Here is a 16,295-nt window from a genome sequence, read left to right as displayed (position 1 = left end):
GTGCGTGCTGCACCGCTATCAGGTAGGGGCAAATTGTTTGCGGGAGCCGATGCGGCCCTTCGGGGGAGTAATCGAGATTTATTTTCATCGTTCCCATTTGTCAGAGGGATGACCTCGATCGCATGAAGCATGTTCCTTGAGTTTTTATAGTAAGGTGTGTACGAATAATCCATTATGATTTTTTTTTCAAGTTGAAGCATGATTCGTTAAGAAAATAAATATCGCGACCGAACATACAAGCTCGGCATTGACCGCTTATTTTTTGTTGTGTTGTTAGGTGTGTTCTTAACATGATCATGAGGGCTGTGGTTGAAGACTAACGGCTGGTCGTGTTTGATTGCGGGGTTTGGTGGTTTTAACGACGAAATATGAAGGAGAAAACATTCGTTTTAAAACGCAATAAAGTTCGGTCGAGATAGCTTAAAACATATGCAATATGTATACGCTGGTAAAATCGACAAGCGTGAATAAAGGGTAGCCCAAAAATGTAAAAGTTTTATGGATTCAGTTCCCATTTTACATAAGGACCAAATCGAAACAACGAACGTTGCGTAAAATTTAGAATTTAATTAGGGCATAAGCGTTTTTTCGTAGCTTTTTTATCTCTAGGTTTAAAAGATCATTGGTAGTAGAGGCTTATCCTTGTGTACATGGCATCACCGTGGAGTTTGAATAAATCCCAGGTCTTATTATACTATTATTATATATGCAATGATAAATATTTAAATCACGATCAAAACACAACTGGAAGGAGCAACGTAATATCATTTGATTATCTCTAATTCGCCTGAGCGTTTTCACATTTATATCGCTGTGAAGCAACTGTAAACTCTAGAGGAAATTTATATCTGTAACTGTAACCAGTTCGATTTTGTTTGCAAACCTAGTAAAATTGTCATATATAATTATCTTAAAGATAAATCGTCCAGCTTAACCCTGGTCACTGATCTTGATTTTCACACGACGTGTGTAGTTCGATTGTTGCGATTTGAAATTTCAGAAAGGGTGTATTCGTGCTCAAGCCTCGTAACACTACTGAGTTGATCCTTTCAGGCCTCTATTGAAACAATCGTGGAGGTGTCGGGCAAAGGTATTATATCCTAGACAAATGGTAAGTTACAAATTCGCTGTTGTCGTCGTCGTCATAGGCACCGTCGTATTCGCGGTCGTAGTCGCCGTAGGCAGTACCGTTAGTATATTAAAAATTAACCATATCCGCTGAAACTATAAGAATTATCGCGTATCTCTGTTGTTCATTACATATCATGTAAAAACAATCATATTTTGTCGTGGAGTGTTGTAGTATTGAGATGCTCGATAACCCTGGATTGATCGATTTTGCTTAGTGATCGGAATATCATGGGTTTAATCCCAAGCTCTCCCACAACAGAATAAACCACCATCGTTGGGTTCCGAGAGCATAAAGAGCAGTTAATAACCAAAACTTGAATAGTTTAAACCATGAATTTCGGAAGGGTGTGTGCATGTTTGGAAGACATTCTTGGCTGCTTTATGAGACGTCGCTTTATTTGAATAAATTTTTGTTGATTCGGTCGTAGATTGTGGTGATGTAAGGGGCACGGTGGCTTTAGAGCAACTGTTTTTGCTTAATGAGTAGAAGATCACGGGTTAAAGCCCAAGCCTCATTACATTACTTAGTTAATATATGCAGGCCTCTATTGTAGAAAATCGTTAATTACAGAAATTGGAGGAACGATTCAGAAACGCATAAAGTATATTTAGACAAATGTGACGTACACCTGAATCGGTTCGGAAGACATTGTTAAATAATTTGGATGATTTCATTGTAATAGCTTCTTGTAACCGATAATGAACGATCGTCAGTCGTAGCTTGTTGTGATGTAAGGGGCACGGTGGTCTTAGAGCGACCGTTTTTGCTTACTGAGCAGAAGATCGTGGGTTAAAACCCAAGCCTCTTTACATTACTAAGTTGATAGGGTTGCGTCATTTGCTGAACAGATTTTAAAAGATCGCATCACTTTCCAATGTGAATCCAGATCTAATTTACCCTTCCCACGAACAAACCAAGGTTGCAAATACTCATTTCAGCTAAAATAATGTTTTTCGGAATAATAAAACCAAAAGATGGTATGATGGCATGTTTAACTTGTAACTTACAAGAAGAGGTTACAAAGTATGCGTTTGTAACATAAAACCTGTAAATTTTGCTTTCTATGAGTCACAATCAGCGATTTTCTTATCGCTGAGTGAGTGAGTGAGTGAGTGAGTGAGTGAGTGAGTGAGTGAGTGAGTGAGTTTGTGAAAAATCGCTGATTGTGACTCTCATGAAGTGAAATAAACAGGTTTAATAAGTCAAACACATTCTTTGCAACCTCTTCTTGTATCCTACCAATTCAAAATATGATTAGGCATCTCATTATTTCATAATTTAGAAAAACATTGTTTAAGCTGAAATGAGTATTTGCAACCTTGGAACAAACTCGTTCTTCCCGTGACAACCGTGGAGATGCAAAGGTATACTCAGTCTCTAGTAGCAACGGTTGTTGAAATAACAATCCTTTCCCTCCCCGTTGACCAGAGGCGTAACTAGCATGTTGGCTTGGGGGAGGGAGCATGTCCCTAGCTGACAAGACATAAACCATCGGTAGTATGGGGAGGGAGATTACTTTATTCTATATAACTACTTGTACTATTCGCATAAATTTCATTGATTTAAACGATTTTAAACATGATATAAAAATGTACCCATATTCAAGTTGTTTTGAGGTTACCTTGACGAATACGTTTTTTAGAATTTTAAGTTTCACACGAGTTTTATTTTTCGGTTGCCTTTAGCAAACTTGTTGAAAACTTGTTCAGGAGTAACCTTTTCTTTGACAAATTCATTTTGAATGTTTAGTACCGCTAGTGATGAAAACCGGTCTTGGAACATAGTAGTTCTCAGCCACGTATTGATGCGCCTCATGGCAGAAAAGCTTCTCTCACACCCTGCTGAACTGACCGGCAGACCAATTGCAGTTTGTAAGAACTTGTACATGTTAGGTGTGAGGTCTTCTCTAACATCACTTTTAAGAGGCAGCCCTAAGTTTGCACCTTTAGAATTGTAAAACGATCCATAAAATATTGAAAAACGTTCCACTAAAAACATCCAAATGATCCATAAACCATCGGAGAAAATCCCTAAAAAAGTGTAGATGATCCATAAAAAATATCAATATTATCAATATTTTATGTGAAATTTAGCAACACAATTGTAAAAATGTACCACTAAATTTCTAAATAATGAGCATTGGAATTGTACGAATTACCCATAAACATATTGCAATTGATCCATAAAACATTCAGCAATGAACCTTAAACTAAAAAAAGTGATCCATAAAAAATCAAGTTTGCACACTTAAACATATAGGCATGATCCATAAATTAGACGTATATTATTCATGTTTAGGACACTATTTTTTTAAATTTTGATCCATAAACCTTGAAAAATTGCTCCACTGCTTATCTACTTAGATTTACTGTCCTGCCCGTGTATTTAAGGTAGATGTGCGAAGCGACGGGTAAGCGTCTAGAATTACCTTTCAAAAGAAGATTCTATAATAATATTCTTAAGACGTTTCCTATGGAAGCTTCATTAAGAAACCTTTTAAGAAGCTTATTCTCGCCCATCGCTCTTCTGACAAAAAAAAATACGGGCAGAACAGTAAATCTGAGTAGCTACGCAGTAATGTAGCAATTTTCCAAGGTCTATTGATCAAATTAAAAAACATATGTATATAGACCGAGATATAGACTATAATTGGAACACACCAAAATAAGCACGTCTACCAACAACTGGAACACCTACCCTAGGTATGATCCATAAAATTAACATTTTTTTTTCATTTTTTCTTAAGAAGATTTTTATAGAAGCTTCTTTTGGAAGCTAATTCTAGACGCTTGACCATCTACCTAAAACACGGCAGGACAGTAAATCTAAGTAGTTAAGCAGTAATGGAGCAATTTTTCATGGTTTATGGATCAAAATTAATAATATACGTCTAATTTATGGATCATGGCTGTTCGGAATATCGGGATAACCCTGTACCGCCAAGCCCAGTGACAACCCTGTGGGGGATTCAGAGAGCTACGGTAACGGTTGCTGTCAGAAATGACAGACATCAGGTTTGGTTCAACGGAACTGTGAACTCACAGTTCCGTTGAACCAAACCTTAGATAGGTCGGAGTATGAACGAGAAAAAAAAAGAGGAAAACATGATACAATTCCAAACCATCTAAAAAACGTTTTACAGCTAAATTATTTTAATTGCCTACATTTATTAATATACCTATCGTTTAATTAAATTGTAGTTATTTGTAGTGAACTAGTTACCAACAATCAATACGAAACTAACGATTTTAAATTGGCTCACTACTTGACTTGCCTATTGGTCCCAAGCAAATCGATTAACGTACCCCATTCTAGTCAAAATTCTAGTACTACACAATGTTTGTTTTGATTTGCTATGAAAGTTTGACAGGTAAAATGAGGGGTTCGTGGATTTTCTCGTGTTTTATAGGGGTGCATCGATAAGCTTGGGACCGAAGATAGTACCAGAGCTTAGCCAAAAAGTTGAGCACTTTTCTTCGGGACCTTCTGGTCTTAAAGTTACCTCTATGTAGCTACTGAATTAGGTTAGTTGGAGGTGGAATTCGTGCAAATATTGAATTTAATAACCCTATATTTGCTTAATCTAGATACTACAATTTGATCCTAAAATCTGGTAACCTACAATTTGTTCCTAAACGCTATATACATGATTTACCCTAAGTAACTAGTAAGTAGCTCATTCTGCATCGTTTGTGTGTTTAACTAAAATAATAATTGAATCCCTAAATGCTAAATCTAGCCAAATCTTTGTTGAAAGAGTAACGGAAGATAATTCTCGGTTTGAAAATTCCGCAACCGAATCTGCAAAAGGAAGTACCAATGAGGTCAGCCTGGATTCTTCCAGGCTGACCTCATTGGTACTTCCTTTTCCAGATTCGGTTGCGGCATCACTCCTCACTCTATTTTTTCTGCTAGATGGTTTCTTTGGGACAGACTTCTTGGTTCCTTTTGCCACCTTATAAGTATTAATATTGGTTTTGATTTTATATTAGTTTAATAAAACCTATTTTAGCTTCAAGCTGTCCAAAACGAGACTGCTCTGAGGAAGTTGCTTTCATTAACACGAACATGGCTATATTTTTAAGTGCGCAAACATGATTTTCTATGGATCAATTTCTTTAGTTTAAGGTTCACTGATGAATGTATTATGGATCAATTGCAATATGTTTATGGGTAATTCGTACAATTTCAATGTTCATTCCTTAGAAATTTAGCGGTACATTTTTACAATTGTGTTGCTAAATTTTACATTAAATATGGATCATATTGATATTTTTTATGGATCATTCACACTTTTTTAAGGATTTTCTCCGAAGTTTTATGGATCATTTGGATGTTTTTTATGGAACGTTTTCCAATATTGTATGGATCATTTATTGGTGTTTATTTTCAAAAGTAAGTTTGCCCTTTTAAGATTTTCGAGGTTACATGACAAGCCTTTTGTTTTGAGGACATTCTGCAAGACGATTGCTTCCGCTGTTAGCACAGTTTTGTCGATTTCCCATACTGCCCATAGAAGCATTACTGTCCCATATGAATAGGGAATCAAGCAAAGATGGGACAATTATGCGAGTATCGGCAGTATAAGTCAATATAGGAATTCTGTGGTAGCTTAACGTGATTTTAAGCATCTCAATTGTTTGTGAAATTTCATTTTTACCATACGTTACTTCTAATTAGAGCAGAACAAATATGTATTGTGAAATAATTTATATTTTTCGGTGGCGAATGCCAAATTTAATTTCGATGTTAATGAAAGAATAAAAAATTATGCAAGAAATCTTCTGATTCTATATATTTTCCGACATATTATTTATTATTCACTCCTCTTTTTCACCAAAAGAATTGTGGGACAAAAAAAGAAAAATTGAATTAAAAGCATGATAAGGAATTATGTTCACTAGTTAAACCAGAGTGGCCTGTGACTTTTCATTTTGAAAGTCCCGTTTTTTCACGAACCTCAAAAGTTTCCCAATTTTCAATTTTTAGTTTAAAGTAAAAGTGGGTATTTTTCCTCAAACCAAGTGCAAGTTTTCGTGGTTATTTGTGGGTAAATCTTTTATAGTACTTAGAGAAATCAATTTCCATCACTTTTTTAAGCCTTATGTTTTACGCCAGCCCAGACCTTATGTTTTCAAAACTCCAGAATTTTCTGAGAAATAGAGATATTTATAATGGGCACTAAGCAGGAACACTATTGGCCTGAATGAGTCATGAGATCAAATTGTTAATAAGGAATTAATGGTCTAAGAAATTGTTTTAGAATATTTTAATTCAATAACAAATTAGATCTAGGGAAATTTCTTGGAGAAGTTTTGGGATCTAAGAAAGTTGACAAGACTGTGAGGTTTTAATATTTGTTTAGAGTCTTAGATTATGACATTTTTTCGAAATTTGTAACTTTTACAAATCTTAGTGATTCTTAACCTTTGCGTGCCTAACGTCTGAATTTGCATAGATTTCAAAATTCAGTTAGCTCTTAAAACATAATTTCTCAATCTTTTTCTTCACAACAAATTGCATTTTGTCGGGAATTTATTGAAATTTTTGAATCCATTTCAAAATATTTGGATCAATACATGGTTCCGAAGTTATTCTGGTTCCCGTTGGGGTCACTTTTGGTCGGCATTCGGCTTTCTGTTCTATAATAAGTATAAACACGATGAACATCATGTTTTTTCTCTCCAATGATGTAATTGGACCAATGGCAGCTATACCAACGGTCCACGATCACATTGGGCATCCCGGAAATGTTCTGGTGCCCCCGGGGAAGTGGCCAATTCTCAACAAGAACCAAAACCCATCATGCGACATATCAAACTTCATGATTTGACAAATTTTGACCAGTAATGGCCTTATTGAGAGTCCATGGTCACACTAGCCCTCCCGAGAATGTTCTGGTGCCCCCGGGGAAGTGGCCAAATCCCAAACCAGAACCAAAACCCATCGTGTAACATTTCAGTTCAGTTGTGCGGCATAATCACGTCAGTAATGGAAAATTCACTGTTGATATAGAGAAAAATAACACGCCTAAAGATGCGTTTGAAGTGTTCATGGACCGCAGTATTATTGAAATTATTGTAAAATACACGAATTCAAGCCTGTAAATATACATTCAATGCATGCATTTATTGGAATCTTGATTGGTGCTGGTAAAAATCATGATTCCAAAATTAATACTCGGGAGCTATGGTCAAGTGACGATATGACACACGTATTTTATTCTGCAATCATGAGTCGAAACAGGTAGTTGTTGACTAAAACTAAGTTCCTTGGTGATTAAATTATGTTTCGTGTTTAGATTTCAGCAGATATGCCGATATATTCGGTTCGCTGATTCGTTGTCAAGACGACCTGCCCGATCTATGAAGGTAGCGGCGAAACTAGCCAAACCTACAGCATTAAACTTAGATTCTGGACGGTCAACCCTGGCAACTGATCGATTGCGACTGATTCACTCAATAACTAAAAAAATGCGAGAAAATATGTGTAGCTCTTACATTCCTTCTTTGGATTAGACTGTAGATGAGATGTGCCTTCAGAGTCTACCTGAAAAGAATACCATGTAGATACAGCATAAAAGTTTGGGCTGCAGTTGATGCTCAAACTTCTGTTCTTACCAATTTTGACATTTATACAGGTTAATAAAATGATCTTCTTGTGAATAAATTATTTTATTTGAATCATTTTATAACAACATTGAGAACATTGTGTAATACTAAAATTTAAAATGTTCACTTCTTCATGACTTAACCTTTTATTTTAATTTTCGATAACGTGATTATTACAATCAGGGATATGGAACTGCACAAAGCACATACATGTGCAATGAGCTGATACTATGAGCTTTCGCTAATTAAAAATAAACGCTAATGCAAAATTATCTCATTTTCCAAAATATAACCATTTTTAAAGTTTCAGTGAAGCACAATATTGTTCCATGATACGGAACTAAGACCCAAAATGTTGCTCATTTTTGCATTGATTCTGGAACTAATTTTTATTGCAATGAGCTTATTTTGTTCTTATTTTGTGCGCTCTTTCATAGATCGCACATCTTTCAAAATTGTAACATGCTTTCTCTTGTCTCCTGCTCTCGAAAAAAAACCTGTGCAGGAGAGTTAAAGCGTACATACGATTCCTGATTACAATGCAATTGTTAATTGACTTTTTTGTTGTTTTGTATTCAGCTAATACTTATCTTGCTGCTTTCGTACTACGAACGTAAATCTTGTTAAATTTTTCAGATTACGTGAATTTTATTTTTTATTGTAAGGCCACAACAGCTTCGGTACTTCTTAACCTATTATCGTCAGGGAGTGCATGAAGGCGCGTCATGATCCAGAGTATCCTTTTATGAAACTTAACACTCTACGACTTCATTTAACCCCTCACAATTATAGGCTAAGGACATGCCGAAGCCGACATCTTCTCTAATGATAAGGCAAATTATTATTATTTATTAGGAAAAATCAACGATAAACCCGAGAAGAATCGAGGACAGCGTGTTGTAACACAACTGATGAAACCATTCTACAACTCTGGACGCAGGATTTGTTTCGATAACTTTTTTACATCAGTACCAAGGTTGCCAAATACTCTAGCCAAGGTTGCAAATACTTATTTCAGCTAAAATAATGTTTTTCGGAATAATAAAACCAAAAGATGGTATGATGTCATGTTTAACTTGTAACTTACAAAAAGAGGTTACAAAGTATGCGATTGAAACATAAAACCTGTAAATTTTGCTTTCTATGAGTCACAATCAGCAATTTTCTGATCACTGAGTGAGTGAGTGAGTGTGTGAAAAATCGCTGATTGTGACTCTCATGAAGTGAAATAAACAGGTTTGATATGTCAAACACATTCTTTGCAACCTCTTCCTGTATGCTACCAATTCAAAATATGATCATGGCATCTAATTATTTCATAATTTAGAAAAACATTGTTTTAGCTGAAATCAGTATTTGCAACCTTGCCTCTAGCTAAAGGTTTGCTCGACTGTGTCCTTGAGTACTCTTAGATGTAATAAAAAAGAAATCCCACCAGAGTTCATCGATAAGAAAAAAAAAACTAGAGGCTGGCACTGTACTACATGGTTACAGTGAAAAAATGATGCTCACATCTTGGACCGAGCGTAGGGGTAAAACTATGTTGCTTCTATCGACGGATCGAAAATCGATAGACGACATTTAGAAAAACTCTGAACCATCAACTTCTAAGAAGAGAAATAAATCAACTCTATCAACTTCCATGAAGGCGAAAGTATGTATGCAAGTTAATTGATGTTTCTTATAATACAAGAAAATATACCCGGGGACACTGGAACATCCCAGGGAGGGCCAATGGGATCGTGGGCTCTCAAAAAGACAATTACTGGCCGAGTTCAGCAGAATCATAAAGTTTGATATGTCGCATAACGTGTTTGGTTCTAGTGGAGAATCGGCCACTTGACCGGGGAACATGCCCGGGAGGGCTAGTGTGACCATGAACTCTCAATAAGGCCATTACCGGCCAAGATTTGTAAAATCATGAAGTTTGATATGTCACATGATGGGTTTTGGTTCTAGTTGAGAATTGGCCACTTCCCCGGGGGCACCAGAACATTACCGGGAGGGCGAGTGTGACCATGGACGCTCAATAAGGCCATTACCGGCCAAGATTTGTAAAATCATGAAGTTTGATATTTCGCATGATGGGTTTTGGTTCTTATTGAGAATTGGCCACTTCCTCGGGGCACCGGAACATTACCGGGAGGGCTAGAGTGACCATAGACGCTCAATAAGGCCATTACCGGCCAAGATTTGTAAAATCATGAAGTTTGATATTTCGCATGATGGGTTTTGGTTCTTGTTGAGAATTGGCCACTTCCCCGGGGCACCGGAACATTTCCGGGATGCCAAATGTGATCGTGGACCGTTGGTATAGCTGCCGTTGGTCCAATTACATCATTGGAGAGAAAAAACATGATGTTCATCGTGTGTATACTTATTACAGAACAGTAAAGCCGAATGTCGACCAAAAGTGACCCCAACGGGAACCGGAATAACTCCGGAACCATGAATTGATCCAAATATTTACAGATAGTTTCAAAAACTTCAATAGATTTTCGACAAAATGCAATTTTTTTAGAAGAAAAAGATTGAGAAATTATGTTTTTATAGCTAATTTTGAAATCTATGCAAATGCAGACGTTAGGCACACAAAGGTTAATTTAGAGACAAAAAAAAAAAAACAGATATGAAAGTTAATCTGTATTTGAGCAAAAAAAAAAAAAACTCAAAACATAAGATTTGTTAAATTATCAAGGTTCCAGATTATGCCCTGAAAAAAAATCAAGGCTTTGGGATTCAGAAGAATGTTCAGGGTTCTTAATTTTAAAAGATTTTTTTATAGAACTCTGCCGAGAATACCCATGGAGTTCTGCGGAAGGAATTTAAAGGAATTGAAGACATTTTGAGGAGAAAAAAATAGGGGAAACATTCTAAGGGAGCAACATTACAAGACAATTTTGAGAAGGAGTTCTTAGAAATTGTTAGATAAAAGAAAGTTCTGAATTGAATTTATAGGTGAATCTGAGGAAATTAATGAGCATCGTGAAGAAAATAGCAGGGGAATGAAAGTAGAATTCCAAAAGACCTCCGATTAGAGTTCAAAAAGAAATATAAGTATAATTAAAAGGGTGTTCTGATGATAATTTCAATGCTGATATTGATGAAAAATATCAAAGGTACACACTTAGAAAAACTCATGTAAATTTAGGTGCTCTGAGAGTGACATATACGAGCGTCAATTTTGACATAAATTTGAGTCATAACAGACGCGAAATATAGCTTAATCAAACGTACTTTTCGTCAAGCAACGAACTTTTCGGTCTCGGAGCACTTAATATTACATGACATGTTTGTTTACGTCTCATCTTTTATGTCAGAGATGGATTCCATCACTTGTAAAATTATGTATTTCTAAGTGTGTAGCGTATTTTAAGGATGATTCCAAATATAAATTATCAACCATGAATATGCAATATATTAAGCAATTTATAATCAAAGCAGAATTTATTCTGAATAATCTGGAAAATGAATTGCTTCGGTAGTTTTTTCTGCCCCCTCTATTTACGCCAATGCTGATGACCGTAAGGACGTGGCCGGCGCCATTATTGACCTCAAAAATATGGATTCTCTGGATTCTGTACACTGAGAATGGATTGCTAGTCAATTTCGCTTAATCTGGTCAATCACGGAGTAGCAACTACTGAAATGTATGGTCGTCAATGCTCACGTTCATGCTCTCATCAGAGAACAACAAGACCTTACCCGAGCAAAGTAAAATATCAAATTGATAACAAGTTCTATTACCCGGTTATCACTTTTTGATAACTGAATATGTTATCATTACGGTTGAATTAACAGCCAACATAACAAAAATGATAACAAAAAATTGCTCGTTGGATATCACAAAAATAACTCATATTGTTAGCATTGATAATATCTTGATAACAAATTCTGTAAGCAATACAAATTTATTTCATAAATTTAAAATCATGTTATCATTTTGTTATCAAAACCTTACGCTTATAACTGAAATATGATTAGGGATTAAAAACACTATTTTTTATTTTTCAATGCGAATAATATTAAAAGTTTTGAACTAACCTTGCATTGTTAATAAATTTATAGTGAATTTTTCATGATAACAACTGATAACAAAATTGATCAAGACTGATAACTAAATAAGTTATGCGATAAAAACTGAAAACAAAATGATATCTGGGATAACAAGACTTGTTATCTAGATGATATCGGGTTGTTATTCTACTTTGCACGGGTAGCCTGATTGGTGAGGTAAGTAGGCCATACTATGGATAAGGTATGAATTTCTTGTTTTAATAAATAATCAGAGTTCTAAAAGAAATTTTTGAGCAATTGGTCTTATTATTTTTATTCATAGATTCAGATTTTTATAATTACAATAAAAAAATGTTCTAATAAAATTCCCGGTTATTTCTCGGTTGCTTACGTTTTCCGAATAATTTCAATTTTCCTGGTTCAGTTTAAAAGTACATTTTAACGCTATTTAATAGCACCATGAGCAGAGGCTTAAGAGTGATGATGTCTTCAGCAAAGACGTCCTTCATCTTCATATGAGATGAGCTTTGTGATCCCAAGTAACAATTTTAGTTTATGATGGTTCTTTAGCCCATGATTTAGACTTGTAGAATGCTATAAAACCTCGATAAAACCTGCAATGTTGCTTGGGATCAATCTCCCTAAAAGAGAGATACACAGTTTATTTTTTGTCCTGGGCAAAGCTGAAGCAAAAAATATTCCAAATAACTTTATTATTAACTTATAAAGCTAGAGAGCATATTTAAAATGAAGCCCATAAAACACCTTTTATAGTTGAATTTATTTATTTTCAACTTGTACATATTCACTATGTTCTACAAAGTCGTTAACAGAGTAATCATGCACAACTTCTTCAAATATACTGTGCTTCTTTAATTTGAATTGAATGAGTTATTGATAAATTTTACACTCTTTTTTTACGTAGATATGGAAGGTGCAGATGTGGCTAGTTGCATCTTAAAGTATATCAAAATAGTCTGCTAGAGATTTGTCCTCTTAACAAATGTTCATTTCTTTACTCTATTTTCGCGATGCAACCACCAAAATGTCCAGACAACTGTACTAAGATCAACCTATTTGATTTTTATGAACAAACGTGTAATTTAAGATTGAGTTTTGCAATTTTTTGTTAAGATTTTGAGCAAAGCTTTAGCTGGGAAAAATTCACATTGAGTAAGGTGCTACCGATTGCAAACAAAGATAGACGAAGCACGAGTTAAAAGCAGCACTGGTTTATGCATTATTTACTCCTACCGTTTTAAAACCATTTTATTTATTAAAACATAAAAACGAACATCAACTAGATAAGAGACCACAAACTGCAATATATCACTGAATAAAATCCTACTAAAGAGCAGTGAATCGCATCAGCGATGTTAGTGCATTTGTAATCCGATAACCACGCTGACCGTACACCAAGGCCGTCGCTGCCGCCACCACCGCGTTTGGCAACACTAATATTTCTTCGCTGCAGCCGTTTGCTTGTTTTACAACCGTGTAGCATCTCCCTTCCCCCCACCGGCTGTGAAGCCACTTAGAGATAAGATAAAGCGATACAGGCTTTCCACGGGGTGGTGATATGGCTTACCTAGTTTTGGTCACGCATTAAAATAGCCCCATTCAATCGGTCGGTGGTGGCGCCTTCCACATATGATTGTTGTAAAAATTATGTGTGGGAAATGATTTAGAGAAAGCGGCCTGGTCCAGGCTGCCCCAGCCCAAGCTTCCGTACCGCAAGTCGATTGGAGTCAAATCGGAATCTCTTTATGAGTGTGGAATTTGAAATCGTTGTTTTACGATCTGGTGCATTTCGGTTAGACATGCAAAAGGAATCGAGATCACGAGACATTGTTCGTATCGTTCGGCAGAGGCGGTGGCGGCGGCGGCTGGTGAAAGTGATTCAACGTTCAATTTGATAGTGGAGTTGATTCTCTAAATTTAATGTTTGGTGTTATCGTTTGTCGGTTATCTGTGATAAAGACCATGTTCAAAACAGCCATTTCGGTATTCAAAAGGATTCCGTAATGGATATATAGCAAAATGCAAAAAAGACAACTGAACTTTCTATTCTCGTGGTATACTCAAACTGAACAAAAGCGCGGGGAAGAAATGATAGCTGTCGACAAAGTCAAAAGTACAAAGGTTCTTCTCTTCCGCCATAGCAAAGGAATTCATAGGTTCAATTTATTAGGCGGTCGGTTGAACTGTTCACAGCAAAAAAATAATTTTAATATCACATCAAAGTGGATGAACTTCAATTGTGTCAAAAATATGGTGTAATATTACTTGCCAAAAAGGAGAAAATTATCATTAATACAGCGCATCAACTGACATTACGCTGCTTTTACTGCATTTGTTTATTGTTGTGGCCATAAAAAATACATGAGATTTTCGACATGATTGAAGTGCATCCTCTTGGATGTAATATTAAAATTGATTTTTTGCTGTGTAGTAGACACTGTAGCAAAAACATCGCACGAGCTCATACCCGTAGCGATACCAGATGATGATGAAGATTGCGTTGACACAATCGGTAGTTCTATGAGTAAATCGTTTGAAGTGTCGGTGGCCTGGTTGTGGTTGGTTTACTTGAGGAAATATAGCAGCAGGCTGTGTCGCTTCCAAGTTCTCCCATCGTCGAGTTCAACATAGTTATGCAGCCTACCAAGCTTCTGCATCATAACTCCGTACTTCAATTTTTCTCTGTCCAAGTAATCACTCGCCGCAACTCTCGCCTCCTCAGGAATATCACGCACTTTTTCAGGAACCGCTTTTATGACAAACGTAGCACTTGCGTTCAAAAGATCCAAACGGGAATGAAGTTGACGATTATTTAAACAGCATCATGACCGGAGATTTCCCAGTTGCAAGATGAATCGTCTTCCGGTAGGTGAGCAAGATACTGCACATGCCGCATGCATCGTAAGTTTATCACGTTTCAAGCTCTTCAGTTTTGATTTGAAGGTCTGAATAAAACTTTTAAGCCCTCGCAGCTCATTAGATTCCTATTGAGGTCCGCAATAACTGTGCAAAATTTAATCGATTTTTGTAACGATCAGGATTTGTATGGGACACTGTCTGGGATATGGCCCGAAACTGTTCAATTGCGAACGCTTCATACAAATAGTTAAACAAAGTGTATGAACAAGTGTCTACGCAGTGGGAGGAGGTGGTTAGAATCACTCAAAAACTTTTACGTATATTATGAACAGCCCAAAGTTCTATTTATATATTTCTCGGAAAGCTGCCAAAATTCCTTCGGAATATTGAAACTTTCTGGCTTTGAAACTAATTCACGCTGAAACCCAAATACCAATATCATTTTTTCCTTGATTCGTTTTCCATCTATATTGTTTCCGTGCGGAGCACCAATGCTACCGACGCCAGGGAGGCAGCTTCCACAACTGGACCCTACCAATTGACTCATCAACTCATGAACCGGGACCAACGGGTCTGTTACAGAGATTGTTACAGAACCCGACATAAACCAATCAAACAAACCTTCTGTAATTGCCGCCACCTCTTCTTCGTCGTCCTCCTCCGCCGACTCCTCGTCCGACTCTTCCGTAGACTCTTCCGGATCCATCCGTAACTCCAAAGGCTGTTGATCGCTCATAGCTGGAGCAGGTGTGGAAGTTCCGTTTTTCGAACTTGCAATCAACCCGCTCTGCACAGCCAGTTCCCGAATAGCACGTAGGCTTGTCCTAATGTCACCTCGCACATCCGTTATCGATTTGAGCACATTCAGATAGGTCAAACTGCCACCGTTGGCAACACTTATCACTGTCACCAGTACCAGCACCGACAGGATCACATGGCTCTTATTGCCCTTCATGTTTCCTCTTTTTCCAAAACTATCGATTCACACTAGCACCTATTCTTCGAATTCAATCATTCAGCACAGTTAGGAATCATACGGATTCTTCTTCATGTAGACACGTTAAAAATCGCAACAACCAGAGACTTGGCCCTCGTAAGGACACCCAATCAGTCAATCGGTCAGAGCGTTCCAACGAAACAGTGATCCGATCTGGTTTGGACTCGCGGTCGGACTAAATTGGAAAACCCATTACAATCAATAAAACCTTCGAAGGAAAATCATCGGTTTTCCCTCCGGGGCTCGGTCCTGTCTATCGGTACAGTGCCAGCGTAGGTGCTGATGAGTGAGTAATTGATGCACCGATGCACATGCAGAAAAAAAGCAGTTACTGTATACTGGTGGTGCATGATAAGTGATTCGGCTAAGAGTACGTGATGATTGCAGAAGCTGCTCGTGGAGTTATGCAATTTTTCTCTGCAGCATCGATACATACGATGTTTTAGAGAGCATCTCGTGTCCACGTCTATTGTATTTACTTATGACGGTTGAGAGAATACAATTCTCATGACGCTTTTATGTTTGGCGCCAAATGAATTAAAAAGGCATGAAAGAGAGCAGTAATAGTAATTTACATTTAGTTCCGCTACTTTAATTGCTGCTTGTAATACCAGTCGAGTATTAGTAAACTGAAGAAATATTCACAATACAGATGAAA

At 36.8% G+C, this 16,295-nt stretch overlaps 1 protein-coding gene across 1 annotated transcript in view; it reads right to left on the bottom strand.

Moving 5' to 3' along the window:
- Window positions 1–15,595, bottom strand: part of LOC135710186 (uncharacterized) — a 31,845-nt gene extending 16,250 nt beyond the window's left edge. The window contains exon 1 of the mRNA XM_065232700.1: window positions 15,262–15,595. Within this exon, the coding sequence (XP_065088772.1) occupies window positions 15,262–15,595 (334 nt within the window). The remainder of the gene's footprint in view (window positions 1–15,261) is intronic.
- Window positions 15,596–16,295: the final 700 nt, after the last annotated feature.

This window comes from Ochlerotatus camptorhynchus, unplaced genomic scaffold, assembly GCF_037179485.1.
Source record: "Ochlerotatus camptorhynchus isolate MF236.1 unplaced genomic scaffold, CSIRO-AGI_Acam_v1.1 ptg000371l, whole genome shotgun sequence".
In the NCBI taxonomy this organism is placed as follows: domain Eukaryota; kingdom Metazoa; phylum Arthropoda; class Insecta; order Diptera; family Culicidae; genus Ochlerotatus; species Ochlerotatus camptorhynchus.
This window is presented reverse-complemented; position numbering and strand designations above follow the sequence as displayed.